Raw genomic sequence first — 25,941 nt, 5'->3', positions numbered from 1 at the left:
GATGTTTTTGTGAAATAAGGTAATAATGGTCAGGAGAAAATGTATCCAAAGCTTTACGATGTACTAACTTTCTTGGACGCACCTGCTTACGACTGTTCCATGCAGAAACACTACTGAAATGGTCGCTGGTGACATGGCGCGACAGAAACGCTCGTGCATGAACTGTTACGTGACACGGATATCTCAGACTTAATGTGCTTGGAAGGAACGCCATTTAAAGAGCGTAAGGCATGTTTGCTAACCACACTTCTCGGGGCGGCCCAGCCAGCTGCCGTCCTCACACAGGAGCTTCCAGGTGCTCCTCTCGCCGCCTCCCGCACTGTCGATGCAGCGGAAGACCACTTCCGTGCCGTGAGGGAACTGCAACAGGCCTCTGGAGTCTTCCTCCCCGTCCTCCTCGGATTTCGATGGGGACGAGGACCGGAAGGCGAGCGCGTTGTGCAGTCGCTCCGGAGCGCTGCAGGGCTTGTCCGAAGGCGGCGGTGGCGTTGCGCGGCGCGAGACGGCGTCACCTCCACTGGGGGGCCCCGGGGACGCTGTAGACCCCTGAGCCTCCTCCACCACCGCCACGGGTGCCGACTCCGGTTGTGGCGCCTCCTCCGGTGCTGTGGGACGCAACAGTCACGCTACACCATTTGCTGACCATTTCGAAAAACCGCAGCATCTGGCGCGACGGACAAATGACATGGGAGTTTACGAAAGTATTTTTTTTTGCTAGAAATAAGCTAGTGCACTTTCGCATCATGACCCATGGGCACCTTTTTTCTAAGAAAAGTCCTTAAAATGCTAACTTCTGGCACATCGTTGTTAACGGGAAGAAAACTAAAACAAGGCGTCTAGCATTTTTTTCTATTCCATTCAAACTGTAGTGTCCATATCCACGCAGACCTCTTAAAGTAAAATTGTTTATAAGAGAAAATGTAAGCCAATCCTGATACCAGACTGGCCAAGTGAAAAGAACACCTACACATGTGAAGCGCGGTGTATTTGGCTGTATAGATGAACTCGCTAAAAACAGGCGCCAACTCGTTTCTGCTGCCATCGACTAGTAGTGTATGCTGCACATATAAAATGTTTTGCCATCGCGTTCATCTGAGAGCGAAGAAAGACGATACGCTATGACGTCGAATTTGTGTAAAGGCGGCTGTAACGAACATCTTCGATGTTCGCGAATACGACTCCAGTTTAACCAAGTGGTGCTTCAAGGTTCCCAGTTGGTAGATGTCTTGGTGACCCTCCTTTTAACTCTATGAACGCCGCGGTAGTATATAAAGAAGCTCTTACGCGGTTGGCCATTCATGACACACTTTACGCGTAACATCGCTAATCGAAATCAACGCGACCCTTAAATGTGCCCAATTTATTCTTACGTGGTCAATCATTGTTTAGTTGCTCGCTGATAAATATTTCTTCAGTACTCTATTTTACAAACAAGAAAGCGGTGGAATGTGAATTCGTTTTTTTTTCTTTTCTGAGTCGCCTGAGAGTCCAAGTCGCGCCAGTGTGTAGTGACATGAGTGGCGTGAGGTGAGCATGCATAGCACCTGCGCCCAGGCTGGAGCCGGTTGCCGAAGGCTTCTGCGGCGGTGGCAGGCAGGTTGGTGGAGCCGGTTGCAATCGGCCCATGCGGCAGCGAAGTGGTGACGGCGGCCATTGGCGCAGGTGCGGTTCGTCGCAGGCGTACTCGACCGACGAGCCCGGCGATATGGTTAGGCCCGTCCGGTATCCGCCCAGGTAGCGGCCGCCCCGCAGCGCTGGCAGCTCGCACGGCTCTGCGGCACCGGCAACCGATATTTTATAGGCGGACTTACAGAGCAGTGCGGAAAGTTAACGTCAACTGCTAAGGCGCTGAAAGAGGTGCTGCCAACAGCAAGATCAGAGGTATACTGTGTTATACAGGTCACCGTGTTACATGGGTGGTTCCACCGACTAATCTTAGAAGGGGGGGGGGGGGGAATTCATTGAAATAACACCGGAGGAAGGAGGGTGGGGTCCTGTCTTCTGTTTTTAGATGCACGAAAATTTCGTCAGAGCATAAATGTTGTTAATGTATGCTCACAGTGTTCTCGCTCATTTGTTCCAATTGGTGATAAGAGGTGGACGACAAGCACTGAAGAAAGGGGGGAAGGGGGGGTTGCTGACACGAGCTTTGGAGAAGGAGCGATCGCCCCTACAACATCACCCCTCTGAATCCACCACTTCTGCGTTAAATGTAGAGCACCACGACGCTAAAATTTAGTCGCGACGTAAGGCACCCTTCTTTATATGCATCGATCATTTTGTTGTAGAGACATTTGCTAACTGTAGATCCGTACTGCTGTATTTCAGATGTTGGTAGAAAAATACATGGGTGATGGCGAATGGGGAGATAACGTTGAAACTGAATGATGTGTCACTGTGGGTTGTACAGCGTTCATATAAAGATATGCAGATCAATGGTTAGTTTATCTAACAAACTGTTTTTGGGTGTGTCTGAGGCGTAAGAGTTTTCAACATGTGAAGGACCGTTCATACTTATGTCAAACACGTCATTAGTATTCACGAGGGCGCATTCAGGCCTTTTTTTACATTACAGCGAAAAAAAAGGCCGCTGTAAGGCCAAAAGTCGATGCCAGTAATGAATGGTTAGTTAACCCACCTTCACGGTACATTGAATCTTAAGAGCGCTTGGCAGCATCTGAAATGTTTGCCTGAAAGTACGCCACTTTCTAGGCCAGCCATATTAATTTAAAAAAGTGGTCAGATGCCAGCACTGATACAACTCTGTACCATGTATATATAGGTACTTCAGTGTAATGTCTCGCATCACTCAAGCAAAGCAAGACTCGATGAATACATACCCTATGAAGAAAAATTGGGGGACCCTTAAGGTTCGCCTTTAAGAGTTGAACGTGATAGTGAAATCCGGCCTCTAGTGCGCCCTTCAAGCGCTAAGTACGTACTTGTTAATATGTTTTTTACAGACACATGCACACAAACGCACACGAACGCACGCGTGCAAGCGCGAGAGTTTGATGGCACACACACACACACACACACACACACACACAGATGCGCGCACACACACACACACACACACACATGCGCGCACACACACACACACACAGATGCGCGCACACACACACACGCGCGCGCACACACACACACACACACATGCGCACACACATGCGCGCACACACACACATGCGCGTGCACACACACACACATGCGCACATACACACACATGCACGCGTACACACACACACACGCACACACACTTGCGCGCACACACACACACACACGCACACACACACACATGCGCACACACACGCGCGCACGCATGCGCACACACATGCGCACACACATGCGCACACACATGTGCACACACACATGCGCGCACACACACACACACACACACACACACATGCGCACGCGCGCGTGTACAGGTTTTTGATCTAATGCAAGAGTCGCACGGCATCTAAGATACACGCCGTGCACTCGCCATCTTGAAGATAAGGCCACGAAAAGTCTCACAATGCCCCACAAATGGCAGCAGATTATCTAGCGTTTGCTGTTTGCCTGATCAACGCTTCTGGAATGGCATGATATATTTTCGGCTAGATGGGCAGAGTTGTCCATTTTTAGAGATGTTTGAAAGTTCCTGTGTGTTTTTAGCAGTGATGGCTGCACTGTAGCTGCACTATCCCGGCCTTTTGCGACGTAGTTTGATTACCTCCCAAATGCACCTACAAATCGCCGATTGGGCTCATTTTCGTCGTGATATCTGTCGGACAAAATGCGTTGAGACGACTCCTTTCACTACGTGACATTTATGTAGTGTTTTTTCCTGACGCAGCTGAAAGTAACATCATGGATTTGTGGTACGACACCTGCTTGCCACTTGAATGACCCAGATTATTTATAACCTTAATAGAACCGAGAATTTTATTCTTTATTAATTTGGTCCTTTCTCAATTTTTTCGGTCACGCCCAATTTTTCACTCGCAACCAATGGTGCCGACGCTGACGGCGGAATTTCTGCGACGCGAGCTCTCTAACGCAATAGCATTGATAGAAAATGGCTCACAGTTATACCCAAGTTTAGCAACGTGTTCCTTGCACGTGAGGTGACATCGATAGCAAATTATATAAGTACACAGAACAGTAAAAAAAAAAGTCGAGTAGCGTAATTATTATTTTCTGAAGACCTCCCCATTTCCTAACGACAAAATTATGGCGCATACAACACACATACTGGGCACCGCAGGAGATTCCCGGTGGTGATCTGACCCACGTAATTATGGGGCGCGCGGCTCTTTCATATTGGCGTTTTGTTTCCTTGCCTCAATCTGAATCTTCCCACACACCCACTAAGCAAACAGCCACCTTGCATTCACAGAGCGTGCACATGGTTCGCTACTGAGCCTGGCGGGCGCTGATCGCTATTTTCGTCTCACACTTTCTTTCTCTTCTCTTTTCCTCAAATCCGCAGAATTCTAGATCACGAAGAAAATGAATTATACCGTCGGACCTAATGCCACGTGAGTGGGAGGTAGCGAGAAAAGTAAAAGGGAACGAATGACGTCTGCCATCTTCCGGCAGCCACAGTGCGATTGTCACCACTGTGCAAACAAGAAGCTCCCCCCCCCCCTTCCCCATCTTTCTCCGAGCTGCAGCCCGGTCTACGTCAAACAGCTCGCGCTCTTTGCCGTTCGCGACGAAGAACGTTCGTGGGTCTTCTTGAGCGCATACACAACATCCCAAACTAGACCAGCAGTGCTCGCGACGCGGTGACTTTCTTACGCCAAACAGCCGCCAGCCATCCCCCCGGCTATACGAGCGCGCTAAGCGTATAAGGACGAAAACAAAATGTAAGAAAACAGAAAGAGGAATGAGCGGGCGTATATATATATATATGTATATATATATATATATATATATATATATATATATAATATATATATATATATATATATATATTACAAAAAGAAAGAAAGCACTGACTCCTCTTAAACACCCTTCGTAGTTTTAATGTGGGTGAGTACATAGCGCTGCCCGCTCTCTGATTAGCAAGATTAAAAAAAAATAGTCGGCATGTTCGTTGAATATGACACAAATCGCGATGAAATTTTTTTCTTTATTCGCCCTTGTTCGTTGCCGATGACACGTTCATGAGGCTATTTCAGTTGCTCCTGCGCGTGATTCTATTTTATGGATGTCAATAAAAAAATATGGAGTGGTAATACAGAACACCAGTATTGTGAACTGGTATGTGCAGTATGCCATACGCGCTCTTTTCAGAAATGACGAGTTCATGATTGGGTTCACTGCAGCATTTAGAGTCTCCTGCAAAAGCATCGCGTGATCTGATATCATAAACAAGTGTCGTCAACGCCATTACCAAGAAACAAGAAAACAAGAGAGGGTAGAAAAGGGAGATACTAATTGTAGTAGGGTCCGTAGTTGTAGCACTTCAGACCACATGCGGGCAAAAAAAAAAACTAGAAAGGCACACATTTTGTCCGTGTGCTATTTAAGCTGGTTTCTTTGTCATGCAATGCCAACAAACCCTAATTTCTGTTCTTCGCAAAGATGGAAGAAAAGGATGACCACGTTACAGATGCGTCCAGCGATGCGCGTGCAATTTATTTTCTTTGCTTCCAGCAAAATTACTCGCCATCTCTCTCGGGAAGACAGAAGAGCAACTACGGTGCACTCGAGATAATGCCCGACAGTGTTTCGCCAGAATCTAATTAGTTCTTTCAAACTTGTTTGCTCCCTGGCTCCCTTCCTTTTTCTTGACAATGTACTCGCCGCTTGCTTATTCCCGAATGCCGTAGAACAAACGTCTCAACGCAAGTACATTGTTCTCATTTGCTCGCGCGTAAACTATGTTCGTTTACATAATATGGCCTACCGCCTCGGCTCTGCATGTCTCCAAACATTGTGTTGCTTCTCGTAGGCTGTTCTTCTTCAAAACATTTTAGAACTACTGATATATGGTATTTCAAAGCCTCGCCTAATGTGGCAGACGGCACCGAAACATTTTAATGCTACGACTTAGACAATATATATTTAAGCAACTTCATTTTTAGGAAGGGTTGTCAAGTTAGTGAATGTTGTGAACCTGCTTAAACTTACCTATGCATCAGCTTCTTTTGTTAACACGAAAATGTTTTTCCTGGGGTCCACAAAGACCTCACTGACGTCATTTCCGCCACAGAAATGTCATCGGTGAAATGCAGATGAACGTAATGCTATATTAATGCCAAGAAAAACTAGAAGAAAACGTTTTCGTTCATGGCGATTCTCAAACCAAAAACCTCTCGGCCGGAAATGATAGGTGCAGGGTTCTTTAACCCACTGAGATAGCGATACAGTTGGTGGTGGTGGTAGGCGTTAGAAGATGAGAAAAGGCACCTAATTTCTGCAACCCGGTCGGGAGCACGGCGCAGTGCCTGATATAATTGCACAGCAGTTCACAAAGGCACCTTGTGTCTCTCACATCCTCTACCTTTCGCAGCGCTCCTGTGGGGTGGACCAAGTGTAACCGGTGCGCTTTTTCATCCAGCGGCCGTGGATTAACCCCTCCTAGACGGTTACACTTGGTCCACCACACAGGAGAGCTGCGAAAGGAAGAAGAGGGTGCTTTTTCATCCAGCAGCTATGGTTAACCAGCATACAAAATAAACCCCCTCATTCTCTTAGAGCGGGAAGCCCTACGTAGTTGTTTAGGTGTGCCAAAATTCACAGCTAACAATGTTTTGTATCAAGAAGCTCGGATACCCACCCTTGCTTGCAGATTTCCTATTTTAACAGTAAACACCTATTTAAAATTTTCTGAATCCACTTTAAGAAGGCGACAATTTGTATTCTTTGCCGAGCCTGGTATCTTTTTCAATGAGCATTGGTCCCGTGTATATAAACCCCAAGTGCTATTTGTTCAAACACTTCTAGATGCTTTAAATGTTAAAATATTCGAGATCACACCATCTGTCAAACCAATCGGCCAAGTGCAAATAAAATTTGACGATATCTTCCCCATGAATGCTAAACACTTGCCCTCTAAATATTTGATTGGTTTAGTAGAACAACACCTGTCTCAATTAGGTACTAATATAGTAATTGCAACAGATGCATCTATGAGCGGCGAGAAGGCAGGTGTGGGTACTTTTTCTCTCTCATTATTCTGGTCATTTTCATTACGCCTCCCAGATTATACGCCAATATTTGAAGCGGAATTAATGGTCGTTATACTAGCTATTCGTAAACTTCCTGCGACTCAATCGACAGCTGTGATAGTGTACTTGATTTCCCACAGCGTTACTTCAAGGGGGTCCTCATCATCTTTATCATCATTTCAAAGCGCTTGTTACATTCAAACTGACAGCACTTATCATCAGCAGCAACATTATTCCAGAAAGATTTGCTTGTTGATGGCTATGCTTCAACGCGCTAATTATCGCTGCTCTCAAAATTGAAACATTCGCTTCCGCAAATCAACTCGAAAATTCTGGCATATATCTTTTACCTATATTAAACAATGTTTTGTGCCAAGTCACTTGTCGAAGAAGTGGGTCCTAATATCATTCGATATTGTATCAACTCCCTACACGAACTATATGCCTGGCCTTCACAGACATAGACGCCGCGGTGCCAACTCAAGTAGCAAAACTTAAAGGGCCAGTAAACAACCCCAATGTACAAAAATTGTTGAGAAGAGAAATATGCGCGCTTTTACTTTGTGAACATACTGCCGCAAGAATTTTGCGAATACGTGCTATATTAAGGAAGTTACAGGGGCTAGAACATCATGTTCACCTGGTTTCAAATTTTGGCGTGGTCTCACCAAGAATGCGTGATCCGTCGTCGTGACTCCACGCACATCTGCAATGTGACAAGACGTCAGCAATTGACGTCATCGGTGAACTCGATCAGTCGCAACATACTTCCGCTTGCTGTGATGCCTGGTTGTTTTCCGTTTACCCGGTGCCGATGCTTATCCGCAGCCCAGTCATTCGATTGGCAGCCGACCATGGAATTTGCCCCACTGTGCTGTCTCGGCAGGGCCGCAACGATGGTGGTGGCTTCACGATGAACACGTTTTGCTATCGGCCACAAAAACGACAACCGATGTGACTGCTTATCGCTATCATGAACCGGTGCGAGGGAAGCGGGTCGTTCGTACGCGGAACGTTAGGAAGCACTAGAATCATCGTGCGCATTGACGTGCGAGCGGGTTTGTCACGTGGTATTTTTTTTTGTATTTCACGGGCATTCGCAATTAGCAGAAAAACACTAATACTTTACAGATGTAAAGTTCAAAAATGTTTGATCGGACGCTTTGCAAACCGATATACAACTTTCTTATTGAATTTTTTATCTATATTTGTTTCTTGAAACGTTCGGTAATTTAACAGATATAATTAAACAATATTTGAGAACACAAAAAATAGTCTAACATCAGGCAACGTTGAGCAACATGCAATTTGTCGCGTTGTAACTACGTGTTCTGGTATATCTTTAAACTCTGGCTAAAGTATCGTGGGACATCCTGTATTTGCACGTAAACGTGGGAAAGTCAGTCAGCACTCAAGTCTGCACCGCCAGTAGCCATGACAGTGAGTGTGCACCACTCGTTTTCTGCCTGTTGGCGTCACGTATCGCGTGATCTTGATACGAGCTGGCAGCTGACCCATAATCTCTCGAATACTACCTGAAACATTAGGTCTGCGAGACCAGGACCCTCATCATGAATGAAGGAAAGAGAAAATTTTAATGGATCGTGTTGTTCCCTTTGTTAGACATACTATTAATAAGAACAAACTTTTAATACATACATACATACATACATACATACATACATACATACATACATACATACATACATACATACATACATACATACATACATACATACATACATACATACATACATACATACATACATACATACATACATACATACATACATACATACATACATACATACTGTTGTATATTGGTCTGTTTGGTTTCGGTTCCATGATCCCTGCCGCTGGTGGCGCCAGTGTTGTTTATGTATATAAGCATGTGCAAGTTGGAATAAAGGGGCTTTTGTTCCAATGGGCACTCAAGTTGTCTAGTCGTTCATTAACCGGCGGCACACGCCGCCACTACATTGGCGACGAGGATGCTCGTTTAGGAGGGGTGTGATGCCCCGCCGCGGTGGTCTAGTGGCTAAGGTACTCGGCTGCTGACCCGCAGGTCACGGGTTCAAATCCCGGCTGCGGCGGCTGCATTTCCGATGGAGGCGGAAATGTTGTAGGCCCGTGTACTCAGATTTGGGTGCACATTAAAGAACCCCAGGTGGTCGAAATTTCCGGAGCCCTCCACTACGGCGTCTCTCATATTCAAATGGTGGTTTTGGGACGTTAAACCCCACAAATCTAATCTAGGAGGGGTGTGATTTTCGTCATTTTTGCCGACTCTTTCCCGCGCCATGAGTTTTTCCGGACTGGCACCACCACCCCCGTTTCTGCCCACGCCTGGCCGCCCTGCTATTGCCTGGCCGCAATGGATCCGCATCTTCGAGAATTTTCTGCTCGCATCTGGTGTTTCGGACTGTGCGCCGGACCGTCGCAAGGCTCTCCTAATCCACAGCCTCGGCGTAGAAGGTCAGCGCATATTTCACACACTACCGCTTCAGTATTCGGCCAACGCAAAGTCCGGTGAGCCAACTACTGATACGCATTCGGAAGATGTCAAGTACAGTTCTCAGATACAGCATGAAGCGTCGTCGTATGATACCGCTGTCGCAGCGCTGCATGCGCACTTCATGACAACAACAAATGTTGTGGTTGAACGGCACCGGTTCGGTAGGCGCGTGCAGCAAGTTGGTGAAGCAGTCAATGAGTACATTACCACGTTAAGTGAGCTTTCTACTACGTGCTCTTTTCCTTCTCTGGAAGATTCCTTGCGTGACCAGTTCGTTGCGAGCATATTATCTCGGAACTTGCGCGAGCGGTTGCTGCTTGAAGGGTCTTCTCTTTCGTTCGCTCGAGCTGTACTAATAGCGACGCAGTTTGAGCAGGCAACCAATGATTGCAAATAATTTTCTACTGCAGATGTCCAGAGCATAAATTCTCGCGAAAACACCCCTCCGCCCGCATCTTCTGCCAGCGACCCCTCGAAGCGGTCGCGCAGCCAACAGGGCCAGTGTTACCGCTGCGGTTCACCTCGGCACAACACATCTTCATTCCGCTGCCCCGCCAAAGACAAGCGGTGTCATGGTTGCGGTATTATGGGTCATTTTCGCTCGGTCTGCAACAGAAACGCTGCTCCTGTTCGTGAACTAGACGACGAAAGTTCTATAACTGAAGAAGTATTAAGCATTCTTGCCGTGACGACATCCACTCGTCCCGAAATCTACGTAATGGTAGTAGTTGGTGAAACGAAGTTAACTTAACCCGTGGATTCAGGGTCATCAGTATTGATTTTGACGCATGACCTATTTAGGCAGCATTTTGAAGGTCAGCAGCTTTCCGCTGCTCGAATTAGGCTACTGGACTATTCGAAGAAACCCATTCCAGTGTGTGGTTGCTTCTTTGCTGATGCCACGTACAATAACTGAACAACAAAGCTTCTTTTTTATGTCGTTGAACAAGGCACCTCGCTTTTGGGTATTGATGCAATTAGGGCGCTCAGTCTGCAGGTTGATGGGTCGTCACTACAGTGCCTTGAAACGACAGCGGTGCGTACTAGCGCTCGAACGGAGCACACCACAGTGAAGACAGGGGCGGAGGAGTCCATTCACCTTCCACCAGAATTAGTCGAAGAGTTTGGTGCTATTTTCGATCCAGGACTTAGCATCGCAAAGGGTTTTGTTCATCGCGTCAAAACACGGTCGACAGTTCAGCCAGTTGCTTCAAAACTCAGACGCCTTCCGCTCTCACTGCGGCCACGAGTCTCGGAAGAACTGCGCCGCTTGGAAAAAATGGACGTGATAGAGCGAATAGAGGCATCCGAGTGGGTGTCCCCCATTGTGGTGGTTGAAAAGAAGGATGGAGGTATCGGCCTTTGTGTATATCTTCGACGGGTAAACAAAGCCGTCGTAGCAGATAGTTTTCCCCTCCCTCATGCAGAAGAGCTATTGCATAGTCTAGTGGGGGCAACCCACTTTTCCAAGCTTGACCTTGCATCAGCGTACCATCAAGTCATACTTCACCCCGAAAGCCGCGATTTAACGGCTTTTATAACACACGACGGCCTCTTTCGTTTCAAGCGCGTGTGTTTTGGGCTCGCGTCGGCATCATCTGCTTTTCAGAGTATGATGTCGAAAATTCTACAGGGCTGCAGCAGCGTCCTGTTCTATATCGATGACATCATTGTGTTTGGGAAGGGCAGAAAGGAGCACATGGCGAATCTTACCGCAGTGCTGAGGTGCATAAAAGAGGCAGGACTCAAATTGAACACGAAATGCGTCATCGATACGCCGGAGCTTGCGTTCTTGGGCCACAGGATCACCGCAAGCGGTATTGTGCCGTTGAAGGAAAAGGTTGCTTCCATCCGAGACACTCCAGCGCCTACGGATCCAACCAGCCTTCGATCATTTCTGGGATTGGTCTAGTATTATTCTAGGTTTATTCCCAATTTCGCTGACATGGTTGAAACAATGCGTGTCCTACTAAGAAAGGGGCAGCGATTAGTTTGGTCTGAAGAGATAGACGCTAGTTTCAGAAAGACCAAAGACGCGCTGGCATCTAGCACTATACTGAGAATGTTCGATGAATCTCTTCCAGTCTTAGTGTCGACGTACGCATCAGAGTGTGGAGTTAGAGCGGTCCTACAGCAGGGGGATGGACATAAACTGCACACTGTCACTTTCGCGTCTCGAGTCCTTTCACCAGCCGAGAGGAAATATTCGGTAGGAGAACGGGAAGCGTTAGCCTGTGTTTGGGTGTGCGAGCGGTGGCACGTGTACTTGTGGGGACGCCACTTTACTTTGCTCACTGATCACCAAGCCTTGGTGGTATTGCTTTCAACCCAAGGAACAGGAAGGCGCCCCTTGCGGGTAGCGCGATGAACAGAGCACCTTTTACGGTACAACTATACAGTCGAGTACCGCAAGGGGTCACAAAACCAAGTGTCGGATGCACTCTCACGTCTGCCCGCGTCGTCTTTCCAGGAAGAAGAGACGCTGTTTGACGAGGTTGTATCAGTTCTCGAAATTCCTTCCTGCATCACCAGAAAACAGTTTGAGCAGTCCCAATTGCAAGATAGCACATTGCAACAAACCAAAATCTATGTGCAATCGTCGTGGCCTGCACACAAATCGTTATCGGCCGAGCTTCAGCCATTATTAAAAGTACGTGACGATCTTTCTGTGGTAGACAATCTTATCTTGCGTGGCAAACGGCTTGTGGTTCCCACGTCACTCACGCAGCAGGTAATCGCTGCAGCACATGAGTCGCATCCCGGAGTGGTGCGAACAAAAGCGCGGCTGCGAGAAAAGTATTGGTGGCCGGGCATGGACCGCCAAGTCGAGCTAGCTATCCAGATGTGTAGCATATGCCAGGAAGCAGACAAGAGCGTCAAGGTGCGAGCTACACCCTTGCAACCGGTCCCCTTTCCAGAGCAGCCGTGGTTCAAACTCGGCATGAATATTGTAGGCCCATTTGAGAGGGCGCCCTACGATTACAGATATGCAATCACGCTTGTAGATTATTATTCCAAATGGCCCGAAGTGCATTTCTGTAGCGAGACGACAACCAGCTCAGTAATACGCTTCTTAGTCGCTGTGTTCGCGCGCGAAGGCTACCCAGAAGAGGTTATTTGCAATAACGGTCCACAGTTTGCATCTCGGCAGTTGGAGGTATTTCTTCAAGATCGTGGCATCCAGGTCAAACATTCGTCCGTATACTATCCACTAGCAAACGGCCAAGTGGAGCGCTTTAACAGAGTATTAAAAAGCTTCATTCAAGTGGCGGTTCTTGAGCAGCGACCTTTGCGCCTGGTGGTAACAGAGTATCTGGGTGTTTACCGATGCACACCGCATGCTATAACGGCAAGGGCTCCAGCTCTTCTGCTACACGGGCGGCTGCCAAGAACTCGGCTGGATGTCATCGGGCATCCGTCGGTAACCTTCTTTGATGACCCTAACTCGGAACTCCGGCGCTTACGTGAGCGGGTAAAGCAAAAGCAACAGAGCAGCAAACGATACACGGACGCTCAGAGGGCTGCAAGAGAAACCAGAGTTAACGTTGGTGACTTCGTCAGGGTGAAGAAACCCACAACTAGATTTAAAGGCGACCTGGAATTCAGCCACCCAAGAGAAGTGATCAGCAGGAAGGGACCATCTTCTTTTCACCTGGCTGACGGCAAAACGTGGAATGCATCCAAGTTCTCAAAGGTGCCACGAGCCTCTACCACTCTTTATACGTGGGGAGGAAACGGTACAGCTAGGGGGGGGGGGAGGATCGCTGCCTACATGCGGGGGCGGGGCCCCACCCCAGAGATAACTACCAGGACTTCAGCTGCTGCTCCTTCGGCTGCGCAAGCACCCACGTCTTCTGCGTACGCTGCGCAGGCACCTACGTCTCCTGAGTACGCTGCGCAGGCACCTACATCTCCTGAGTACGCTGCGCAGGCACCTACGTCTCCTGAGTACGCTGCGCAGGCACCTACGTCTCCTTTGGCTGCGCAGGCACCCACGTCTCCTTTGGCTGCGCAGGCACCCACGTCTCCTTTGGCTGCGCAGGCACCCACATCTCCTTCGGCTGCGCAGGCGCATGGGTCGCCTGCTGCGACGCAGTCAGCCAAGTCTCCAGGAGCAGTCACACAACAACGCAGGGTGCAACCACCAAGAAAGAGACTACCACCAGAGCGTTATGACTACTAGGTGTAGCAAGAGAAGTTGTGCTAAAGTGAATGAAACGGACGTATCCACTGCGGTGGATTCCTTTTGTAAACTGTGATTTTGTAGTACTAAATAGTTACGTTCATTGTACAGGTTGTATTTTTGTATAGTGTTTTTGCATATGTTCTAACACACTAAACTACTAAATCACTACTCCATATAGCTGTTTTTAAGGAAGGCAATGTGTTGTATATTGGTCTGTTTGGTTTCGGTTCCACGATCACTGCTGCTGGTGGCGCCAGTGATCGTGGAACCGTGGATCGTGGTGTTGTTTATGTATATAAGCATGCGCAAGTTGGAATAAAGGGGCTTTTGTTCCGATGGGCACTCAAGTTGTCTAGTCGTTCATTAACCGGTGGCACACGCCGCCACTACACATACATACATACATACATACATACATACATACATACATACATACATACATACATACATACATACATACATACATACATACATACATACATACATACATACATACATACATACATACATACATACATACATACATACATACATACATACATATGTGCACACGTGAGCAAGTTGGACTAGCATGTACATTAGCGCACCTGGCAAACACTCTGGGAGCAGGCCGGGCGTCCACTCCCCCTGCCAGCAGCGCAGCTCCGGCTGTCCCTGAACTTGGAAGCCTCCGGCGCACACCAACTCCACCAGGGTGCCGTGGCCGATCAGCTCCGCCGGATCCAGAGGCCGCTCCGTCGTCAGCTCCCGGAACGAGCCATTTGGCACCTCGGGCAAACTGCACGTGGCTGCAAACGGCGGGGTGATGATCATGCCCATGGACCTCTGTTCGTCGCTTGTGCTAGTTTGACAGCTATAATAAATGCAATTTGGTTCTTTTTCTCGGGGTGTCAAACTGAACTCGAACCGAAAAGCGTACCAGAACAAGAATATTAACAGGAACAAAACACGAATCGATATTTTCGGAATGTGGCTGAGCCGGAACCGAATTGTAGTCAACAAAAGAAAAAAAACACAGATTACTGCTTCAGCCGACAATGGTTCAACCATATGCGACGAGACCGAAAGAACAACGGATCTGATTCTTCGTCAGCGACTCCCACAAGCCGATAGTGACGGCTCATGGGCAGTGATGTGTACGTAGTGGCGATAGGCGACAGTTGTGCGCTTGAAGCTATACGGACATCTGCACCTCAATGCTTCCACTTCGTTGGTGTTGTGCAGCACATACCTTGTTTCAAGGGCATCAGTCGAATCTCACTTTTCAACTTGGCCGTTAGGTCGTTTCACCATTATTATTAGCGAAACTACAAAATGAGTACACCAGCATATATGGCGGTAAGAAAAAACATGGACCATCTTTTCAAAAGAAACGCTGATGGGATGCGAAAGGTGGTGTGACGCGTGGAACGGCGCTAACGCGGGTGCTGCGGTGATCACTGGAAGATTCGTTTGAAATGATGACTGCCTTGTAGGTGACCCGGACAGACATGTTTCAACGCATACGTTAGGCGCGCGCCAGGTTTCATAAGTGACTTTTCAAAAGGGTAGAAGGAAGAAAGAAGCGCATTTCTGTTACTGCCTTAATGGAGGGCTCCTCCACAGTTCTGCCCAGGGGAGGGGGGTAAGGAAGGCTAAAAAAGGATAGGGAGGAAATAAATGTATAGAGACAGAGAGAGGAGCAGGAAGAGAGAGAGGTGCATGGACAGTCACATACAGAAGTAAGGAGAAGATAGAAAAGATGAACATGGTCGCAGAAGTCCGAAGACGGGGCACCATTCAGCGACAGCTGTTGTCAGCGTCAGGAGATGGCGTAGGGCGAGCCAGTCGGCCAGAGCTGCGCTGTCATCGGAGATCGTGGGGGCACAAGCGGTCAGCATGAAATACAGCGAGCGAGTTTTATTGCGCGTGAACCGACGAGTCGGTGGTGTAGCGAGTGGTGGTCACGGCAAGTTTTGCGTCCGAACGGACGAGCAGAGAGCCGCGGTACTCTACTACACTCTAGTCGCGGGCGCCACTGCGAGCACGCAGCAGGCGAGATAGAGAGTGACGTCAGCGCGCAGCAGCGGCGTGATTTACTTGGCACACACCTGCGGCGCACGGCACTTTCGTACGGAAGGACATCATTACAAAGGTGAGTCAGTGAGCTGCTTCGCATCTAATAAAATACGATGCACCCGAAAAGCAAAAAAAAATAACAATGCCAACGAGTTCAGTAGCACGGCTTGTCGTAACCTTAACACTACTGACTTCTTTTGAGTGCACGATTACAACGTGTGGTAAACGCAAGGAAAATGTGTTTAGGTTGCTTACCATATTTGGTGTATTTATTTATTACAATACCCCCCGCGCCTATCGGTGTTACAGTAAGGCGGTAAATACTAGCATAGCCATAACAAAATCAGGTATTTTGTATCTGATTTTGTTACAGCGGTAAGTAGCCATTTACACAAAAAAGCAATGACAGCAAAAGTATTTAGTACAAAACACAAAAGCAAATACACCACAGGGGATAGCTAGGACTATTGACGCTACGTATCCTGCAAAGAGGAAGCAAATACATGAGGGGATATAATGGTGGCTATATCTTCAGGCAGCTTATTTCACTCACGAATTGTTCGGGGAAAAAGTCATCCTAAAGTAGTTCGTCCTACATCTTATCTCCTTGATTTTAAAGGCATAATCAAGGCAGGGTGATACGTAATTAGAAATATGCAAATAATGATCCCGATTAATGCTAGTGTTACATTAAAATAGACTATGTTGAAAAATTTTATCCGTAAGTATTGCCTACGTGGCTGCAGAGACTCCCACACAAGACTTTTTTTTTGCACTTGATAAGCTAAAGTGGCGGGAATAATTGGCATGAATAAAGTGGCGGGAATAATTGGCATGAACAAACCTCCCAGCTAAATTTTGTATTCTTCAAATCCTTTCCATGTCCTCCTGCTGCCAAGGATCCCAGAAGCAACAGGCGTGTTCAAGTATTGGTGTAATGGTTTTATACAAGAGCTCTTTGTTGTTATTTATCTTTGTTGTTATTTATATGGTGTGGAAAACACGTGCACCGGCTATCTCTAAATAGGAGAACGTTCTGCGCAGTGGCTGTGCGCGTGACCCCCCTGTGAGGATCAAAAGGGGCAGCCCGCGCGCTGCTTGGGGACTGATCCCTTACTTTTCCGAGGGAAGAGCGTGGCCAACTGCTATGGCTGGCAGCTGCTGTCCCAGATCGCCGACTTCAGTGCCTTGCTAGCGCAAATGGGGTGCTGCGCTGGCCCTCTCGTATGGGCCATTGCGTGAATGAATTGTTTTGCTTTGAGGCCTCATTCTTTGACTGCGGATGGGCGTAGGCTAGCAATCCCTCATGACTCGACTCACTCGGGCTCACTCAGACTCAGATAGAGACGTGAGTCTAAGTTAGTCCGGGTGAATAAAATTTTCATGAGTGTTAATCCGAGTGAGTCGGTTCGGGAAAATTTTGGCGAGTTTTAGTACAGCGGAAAACAGCAAATTCAAGGTATTACCGTTAGCGTTAATGTTAACATTGCGTGCTCCAAACTGAGCATGTGCATAACGATAACGTATACCCCGAACTAATGCAAGAGTGCGTGCGTTAGTGTTTAACGCACGCAAGAGATCCTGTACGTAGGGCAGGATGGCGGTGCCTGCTGAAACGGGAGTTTTTCACTTGGAATCTTCGTAGTCGTTACCCTGTATTGTTAAATCTCTTCATTCCCAAATACTGGTTACATTTGTTTCATATTTGAGAAATGAGGTTTCACCAGCTGTATACTGCCGACGAGAGAGGTACGTTTTCAAGATAAACAGTCGATTTGGGGTGCAGAAGGCTTAATAAACCTGTCTATACATGGTTCTCTCATATTCTTGGTAGCCACGCAGAGATGGTGACGAAGAGCACTGACACCATGGTAGCAAAGCTAAATTCAGGCTAATGGACTTATGAGTCAATTTACTTGGACTCACTCAGGCTCACATAGAGCCGTAAGTCTGAGCCAGAGTAAGTTCTCGTGAAGAAAATTTTAGTGAGCGTGAGTCCAAGCGAGTCCAGCTCGGGAAAATGTCGGTGAGTCCGAGTGAGCCTACAGCGCAAGGTATATCTCGTGAGTGAGTCTGAGTGAGCTCAACAAGTCTTGCCGACCTATGAGGACAAGACGCAGCACGCCCAGTATCAACAGTTGGCACCCGACGGAGTTTTTGCTCCCACTCGTGGGAATCGCACCGCAGACGTGCACCGACTGCTTCGGAAAAAGACAAATCAGCTCGGGCCATTCGAGTCACCCCATATTCGGGCCGAATATGGGGTACCAAAAACGAGGAAACCGCAAGTGGACATAGAGGAGCCCTAATGGCGAAAATAAGAACGAAATAGACTTTATAATGAGTGCCCACCCAGGCATCGTGCAGGATGTGGAAGTGGTTGGCAAGGTACGATGCAGTGACCATAGAATGGTACGGTCTCGAATTCGCCTAGACTTGAGAAAGGAACGACAGAAACTGATACGCAAGAAGCCAATCAATGAGGTAGCACTGAGAGGGAAAGTACAGGAATTCAGTCTCGCTCAGAACATGTACTCGGCTCTTAATGAGGAAACCAACCTTAGCATAGATACAATGAATGAGTATCTGACGAGTATCATTACGGAGTGTGCAGTGGAAGTTGGAGGCAGGGTAGTTAGACAGGACACTGGCAAGCTTACACAGGAAACAAAGAATCTCATTAATAAGCGTCAAATCATGAAAGCCTCAAGTGCAACAGACAAAATAGAACTGGCAGAGCTATCGAAGTTGATTAATAGGCGTAAGGTATCCGATGTAAGAAGGTATAACATGGAGAGAATTGAACACGCTCTGAAAAATGGAGGAAGCGTCAAAGCAGTGAAGAGGAAACTTGGGATAGGCAAAAATCGGATGTATGCACTAAGGGACAAAGAAGGCAAAATAACTACCAATATGTACAGGATAGTTAAAATAGCGGAGGAGTTTTACAAAGATCTGTACAGTAGCCGGTACAACCACGACTTTAATACTATGATAACTAGCAGTAACCCAGAAGACACCCCACCAGTAATGATAGAAGAAGTCAGAAAAGCTTTGGAGAGCATGCAAAGAGGCAAAGATGCTGGTGAGGATCAGGTAATATCAGATCTGCTGAAAGATGGAGGAGAGATTGTGTTAGAAAAACTTGCCACCCTGTTTACGAGGTGTTACCTGATGGGAAGAGTACCAGAGTCTTGGAAGAACGCTAACATCATCCTAATACAGAAGAAAGAAGATGACAAAGACTTGAAGAATTACAGGCCGATCAGCTTGCTCTCTGTAGTATACAAGCTATTTACAAAGGTAATTGCTAACAGAGTAAAGAAAACATTAGAATTCAATCAACCAAAGGAACAAGCAGGATTTCGAACAGGCTACTCAACAATTGACGACATTCATACTATCAATCAGGTAATAGAGAAATGCTCAGAATATAACCAACGACTATACATAGCCTTCATAGATTACGAGAAGGCGTTTGATTCAGTAGAAATATCAGCCGTCATGCAGACACTGCGGAATCAGGGCGTCGATGAAGTATATATGAACATCCTAGAAGAAATATACAGGGGATCAACTGCTAACATAGTGCTTCATAAAGAAAGCAACAGAATACCTATCAAGAAGGGTGTAAGGTAGGGGGACACAATCTCCCCAATGCTATTTACCGCGTGCTTACAGGAGGTTTTCAGATGCCTAGAATGGGAACAATTAGAGATAAGAGTTAATAGAGAGTACCTTAGTAACCTGCGCTTCACCGATGACATTGCATTGCTCAGTAACTCAGGGGACGAATTGCAACTCATGATTACGGAGTTAGACAAGGAGAGCAGAAAGGTGGGTCTTAAAATGAATCTGCAGAAAACGAAAGGATGTACAACAACCTCGAAAAAGAGCAGCGCTTCGAGATAGGTAATAGTGCACTTCAAATTGTAAAAGACTATGTCTACTTAGGGCAGGTAATAACCGCGGAGCCAAACCACGAGATTGAAGTAACTAGAAGAATAAGAATGGGGTGGAGCACATTTGGAAAGCACTCTCAAATTATGACAGGTAGATTGCCACTATCCCTCAAGAGGAAGGTATATAACAGCTGTATCTTGCCGGTACTTAGCTACGGAGCAGAAACCTGAAGACTTACAAAGAGGGTTCAGCTCAAATTGAGGACTACACAGCGAGCAATGGAAAGAAAAATGGTAGGTGTTACCTTAAGAGACAAGGAGAGAGCAGAGTGGATTAGGGAACAAACGGGGGTTAAAAATATCATAGCTGAAATCAAGAAGAAATGGACATGGGCCGGGCATGTAGCGCGTAGACAGGATAACCGCTGGTCGTTAAGGGTAACTAACTGGATTCCCAGAGAAGGCAAGCGGGTTAGGGGGAGACAGAAGGTTAGGTGGGCGGATGAGATTAAGAAGTTTGCGGGTATAAATTGGCAGCAGCAAGCACAGGACCGGGTTAACTGGTGGAACATGGGAGAGGCCTTTGTCCTGCTGTGGACGTAGTCAGGCTGATGATGATGATGATGATGATGATGATGATAATATTCGGGCCGTTTCTTTAGAGGCGCTGATTCCAAACCTTAGAGCATCCTGCATAGGAGGCCCGAAGTGTACAATATGCCATATCAACCGGAAGCACTTCCGTTCCACTGCCCAGGTAATATTTTCTGTTGAGGCCTCATTGACTTTGTGCGCACCGTAGTGTCCCCTATGCGACCTGACAAGCTTATATACACAATCACGGCTGTCTCCTCATGCGTTTTGGACCACTTCGGTAACGAGCAAGAGCGCCACAGGACCCTATTCAATCCAATATCAGGTGTATGCTTTCGCTCGGAGGCAGTGTCCGCAGAATAACATGAAAATCTAGAGCGCTCGCTCCTTACTTGAACCAATCAAAAGCATAGCCCCGTTATTCACAAGTCCTGTGCGAGCCGAGTATGACAGGTACTTCTGCCATGGGTGCTCGAGGAGTTCCTCCGCTGGATGGCGTCATTTCACAGATGGACTAATGTACAGTGAATATAGGCGAGATAGTCGTGTGCTCATGTGGTCATGCAATACGAAAATGCTCTGCCTGCTGTGGCACAAAACCGCTTCAGCTGGCGACACTGGCAGTAAGTCTTAATTAACAGCCATCAATGCCGGAAGCGTGCCATACTATCGTGTACCTGCAATCGAAGACCACCATGCTGGTGTGTCGGTCATCGTTTCCTCTGTTTGCCGCAGAGCGCAGGTTCAGTCACCAGCAAAAAAAAAACGATGGAAGTTAGAGGGAAGAAATAAACCGGCTCTTCTTGATACTTGCCTTCATTAACCGGTGATCCGTTGCTGGGACATTCTAAAACTAAAATGACTGTGCTTCGTAACGTAAAGATTCGATTGCGAATGACATAAAGCCATGCATCATAAGCTGAACGCCGTGTTCAGTAAGGAATGTGGAAGAACAATACGTCAGAGACTCCTTTCGCTGCCGGATGTGTCAGTACTCATGCTTCTCGGCCGATATTTTCTAGTTAACGTTTGTTTCGTGCTCTGCTGTTCGGCAAAAGGCTACCGCCTTCTAGTGTAATCTAAAGCAACACCTTTTATGGAGGATGCGGAACCTGAACCTGTACAAGGAAGCGTACGAGGAAAGCCGTGTTGACAGAATTCTTAGGGATGTTCAGGAAGATCGCGGAAAGGCTGACGTGCTAGTCCAGTGTCAACAGTGGTGATGTCCGCTTTTTGCATTACAACCCCAGACCACTCGGCCTGCACAAGCGAGTCTTTTCGACAAATCAGATGACCGCCACCGGAGCAGTGTGGTTCTCGGAAAGTTCATGGGCCTTCCCTACAGTCCTGGTCCCAAGAGACATTACGGCGCGTTTCTGCGTCGACCATCGCAAACTGAAACACGTTACGGTGAGAGATTCGTATTCATTGCCGACAATATTAAGCGTAATTTACGCGTTGGGCAGCGTGAATTTCTTTACCAGAATTGACAGTTTTTCTGGCAATCTTATGATTGCAGCTCTTGCACTCCCCTAAACGGCCTTCAGATGCCTTTGAGAGTTCTTTCGTGTTTGTATGCCCTTTGGTAGTTATAAAAGCACGGGCATATATTGGCCCATGATGCATATTTTCTTTGGTGATGCAAAGTTTCATTATGCTGCATCTTATCTCAACCATGTGATAGTGTCTTCGAGCGCATTTGAAGAATATCTTGAACCCTTGCATATTGCGCTACGGTGTATGTCACTCGCACGCAAAACTGTTAATTAAAAAAACTACAGCTCTCTACTAGCAAAATGAACCTTCTGGAGTGTGTTTTCGATATAGGTGTTTTCAAACTAAACCTGTATGAACTGCGTCAAAGCGATAACAGAGTACACAACAGTAACGCAACCTTTACACCGGCAACGTTCCTTTTGGACTTCTTGCTTTTTACCTTCAGTTCATTTACGATGCGCAAACATATTTAGACCGCTATCTCTTTTACTCGACGGGCACGAAAGAGTACTGGAGAAAAGAGCAACACACGTTTCACACTCTTTTGCTTGTTATTACCAAAAACGTCTCGCTTTATCTGCCACCTGTAAAAGATATGCTTTCTGTTGCAGACCAACGGTAATGATTAGCGCGACAAAGGCGAAGACATTTTAACGCAGACGTGGTTTCTTTCGCTCCGTTAGAAATTGCTCGCCACCAACGTAAATCTCGACCGTATCCATAGGAAGCTTCTCGGAAGCGTATGAGGACCAGAGGACTTCGGCGAGGACATTCCTTTGCCCTGTCCTGCTGATCTTGCGTGACTAGTCGACTTTGAATCTGCAAAGCAGTTGTTTAGGCCTTGTGTGGCTCAGCGGCCATACTCACCTGAAGAAGAAGACGCGCTGGTGGCAGATGTGAGCGTTTCATCTAAGCCATCTACTGGACTATCGCGCCTGACCACTTCCGTGTCAACTATGCAGCAGCTACGTGCAGCTGACAGTTAGACAATTCAAGGTGCATTGACCAAGGACTATACACTTCGGGATGAGAGTACGAACCAACGAGAGGTCGTGTTGGTGGACAGTGGGGACCCCATGGACGTGCAGTTTTCTGGCGGTCCCGTGATTCTAGCAAAGCGAGGTCCTCCTGTCATTGTGCATCAACAAGATGCCATCGCATCGGAGCAACCACTGAAAAAGGTAAGGGCCACCCCTGATAATGCCTACGCTCTCCGCTTCTCAGTCTTACTCAACGCCCGCCCCTTCCCAATCTTATAGAGTTCACATCTCATGCTAGGACATAACTTCAGTGCCCACCAAAAATGTTCAAAGGGTCATTGACCATGCCCTTGAAACAAAGGGATAGAAAGAGTTCGCAGCATACAGATCGGCCAGCACGATTACTGTGCACTTGGCATCTCTCAACGATGAGAAGAAACTATGCCCTTTAACATATATACCGCTGTCAGAAGATCGAGAGCTGCCTGTGCAGTGCTACTTTGTTTGCATCGGGCCCTAACATAGAAAAGTGGGTTGTCTATGGCAACACACGTTGTCTATGGAAAGTCTATGGCATTGACCCTGAGGACTCTTTTGAGATAATATGTCGCGAATAGTACTCCCTGAAGCACAGGGTTCTTGCAACCAGATTCATGGGCAAAAGACGTACTTGCTTAGTAACGGTGCAGAGCCCCCAATGTATTCCGGACAAATTTTACTACTATGGGTGTTTGTTGCGCCCTAAACACTGCCTTCCTCGGGCAATTTTCTGTTACCGTTGCTTTCAACGGGAACACATGTAGGAATTTTGCCCACAGCATACTATTGATCCAGAAAGGCTCACACCTGAGGGCCAACCAAGATATCGATGTGGCCTATGTAAATCCAATGAGCACGACATGACAAGCATAAACTGTCCGACTAAACAGAAAGGCACAGAGAGATTACGAAAGGCTACACCGAAAAAAATAGAGTAAGAACTAACAATCGCTTCGAAGTTCTTACTGAAGAGCCGGAAGTACTCACGGTAGAAGACACACAAGACTTCAAGACACAACTGTACTCTTCTGTGGTTGAAAAAAGCAGACAGACCCAGAAAATGAAACCAATGTTAGCTGCACCACTGCTTTAATCGAATAATGGCCATGATGATATTGACGCTCGGATAGAAGCTCTGGCCAAAGAAATTGAGAGGCTATGCAAACGTAAAGAACTGGTCATTCTGAGGCGCCAGAAAACAGGACCCACACGCAAGGAATCACTGAGTGCGTATTTCCCAGTTACGCCTGCAGCTCACACGACACAACGGGTCAACTGACCTGTTTGGACAGCAGTTTTAGATCAGCTTGTTCAACTGACGGCACTCATACAGGATTGCTTGCTTCATGGCTAACTCTCTACAGCAGCTGCAACGTGACAGAATTCTTCAGTGAAATTGTCAAGGCTTATGCTCCAAGTTTGGAAAAAGTAAAACCAAGCTTGAATACAAGAACCTACATGTATGCACACTACTTATTCAAAAGCATAATAAACTGTGCTCTCCATACAATTTTAATGGGTATCATAACCCGTCCATTACTGATAGGCATGTGTCACGGACGGCCATTTTCGGCGACCCCGCGTCACTGCAATTAACGGGCGCCGTACTCCCCCACTAACCGTGGGAACGGTGGGTGCATGAAAGAGAGTTGAGAAGTGCAGAATGGGGTGCTCTTCTTTGAACGTCGCCGCCGACGTTTGATCCTTTGTAACTGCGGCGGCGTCTGCAGGGTCGTGGAAGGCCACGATGTACCCCGAACAAGGATTAGACTACGGGACGCACTGGCTGAGAGCCAAACAGTCTGACCGTTCCCACGGGAAAACCTTGGGAAAACCTCTGATGGCCAAGTCGTATGACAGCACCCCAACAGGTTGTCACTCTCGCTAGTTGAGGGCCCTCTCCTAATTAAAAAGGGGTGGGGTCAATATATTTTTGGGCGGAGTTTCCATCAATAAAACGCGCATAATTGGACCTATGTAGAGGTTTCTTGTCCCCAAAGAAGACAGCGAAAGGACACGAGGGGGGTTTAAGCGCAGGATTTTGCCTTGCTAGGCAGACTAGTCGCTGACCAACATGGTTTAGAAACAGATCAACAAGTATCTCTTCTAGATGTTTTTAGTGTGGCTCTGTATTGGCTGGCCACCTAAACTTAGCCGTTCGTCTAGTTGTGACGCGATATTAACGTCTGCAACGTAGACATCGGGACTTCGCCTCGAGTTAGCTCAACCTGCCCGAGGTCACCTGCAGGCACTAGCCTCCCGGAGCCACCAGCGTTGCAACACCGCCGACATCGCAGTCGTGCCAGAACTCTCTTCGACTTCTCGCATCTGATCGTCGGGGACGCAACGCTGCCGGTCATCACACGTATGCCTTCACCTGTTTATATTTTCGAACTTTCTCCTCCGTAGTTCTATTGTTGTTAGTTTGTGTAGTTTGTAATAGTTCTCTCTCGTAAGCTGATTTATTGTTTTTTATATGCATTTTCTTCAGTTGTATCAAGTGTTGATGTATTTTGTTAGTTGTATTGAAGTGTTGTACTAGATCCCGTGTGCTGCAATATCACTAGGGTAAAGTTGTTTTGTTTTCTCACGTCTCTGATCTCTTCACTGTCTCTGCTTGCGTGCGGAACGAACTAACCTGCTGTCATTCGCGTCGCCGACTTCGCGCTGGCGACGCTAGAGTGGCAGCTTGTAACAAAACTGGCGTCCGTGGCAAGAACGTTCCGTACAAGAGTAAGACAGTGAGGGGTGAACGAGAACCATGCGGACAGCGTGGTGATAGAGCCGCACAGTTGAAGCGGTTGCATCCTGCATATGATTGCGGTGTTTTATAGTGGCATTATAGTGACAGTTCCAGTATGGAGTGTATGGATTTTGATAAGTGGATCGCGCACGGTAAACAGTTAGGCCTCGAGGGCACCGAAATGAGACAATGGGTTAAGGAGCAGCAGGAACAGGCGCAGGCGTTAGCCAGAGAAGAGCGGGCGCTGGCCCGGGAAGAAAAGGAGAG

General features: G+C 47.3%; 1 protein-coding gene across 1 annotated transcript in view; it reads right to left on the bottom strand.

Moving 5' to 3' along the window:
• Nucleotides 1-25,941, bottom strand: part of LOC142776033 (sushi, von Willebrand factor type A, EGF and pentraxin domain-containing protein 1-like) — a 496,230-nt gene that overhangs the window by 64,001 nt on the left and 406,288 nt on the right. The window contains exons 13-15 of the mRNA XM_075878866.1: nt 14,449-14,649; nt 1,545-1,772; nt 243-605 (exon numbers count right to left, since the gene is read on the bottom strand). Of these exons, the coding sequence (XP_075734981.1) occupies nt 243-605; nt 1,545-1,772; nt 14,449-14,649 (792 nt within the window). The remainder of the gene's footprint in view (nt 1-242; nt 606-1,544; nt 1,773-14,448; nt 14,650-25,941) is intronic.

This window comes from Rhipicephalus microplus, chromosome X (genome assembly GCF_043290135.1).
Source record: "Rhipicephalus microplus isolate Deutch F79 chromosome X, USDA_Rmic, whole genome shotgun sequence".
In the NCBI taxonomy this organism is placed as follows: domain Eukaryota; kingdom Metazoa; phylum Arthropoda; class Arachnida; order Ixodida; family Ixodidae; genus Rhipicephalus; species Rhipicephalus microplus.
This window is presented reverse-complemented; position numbering and strand designations above follow the sequence as displayed.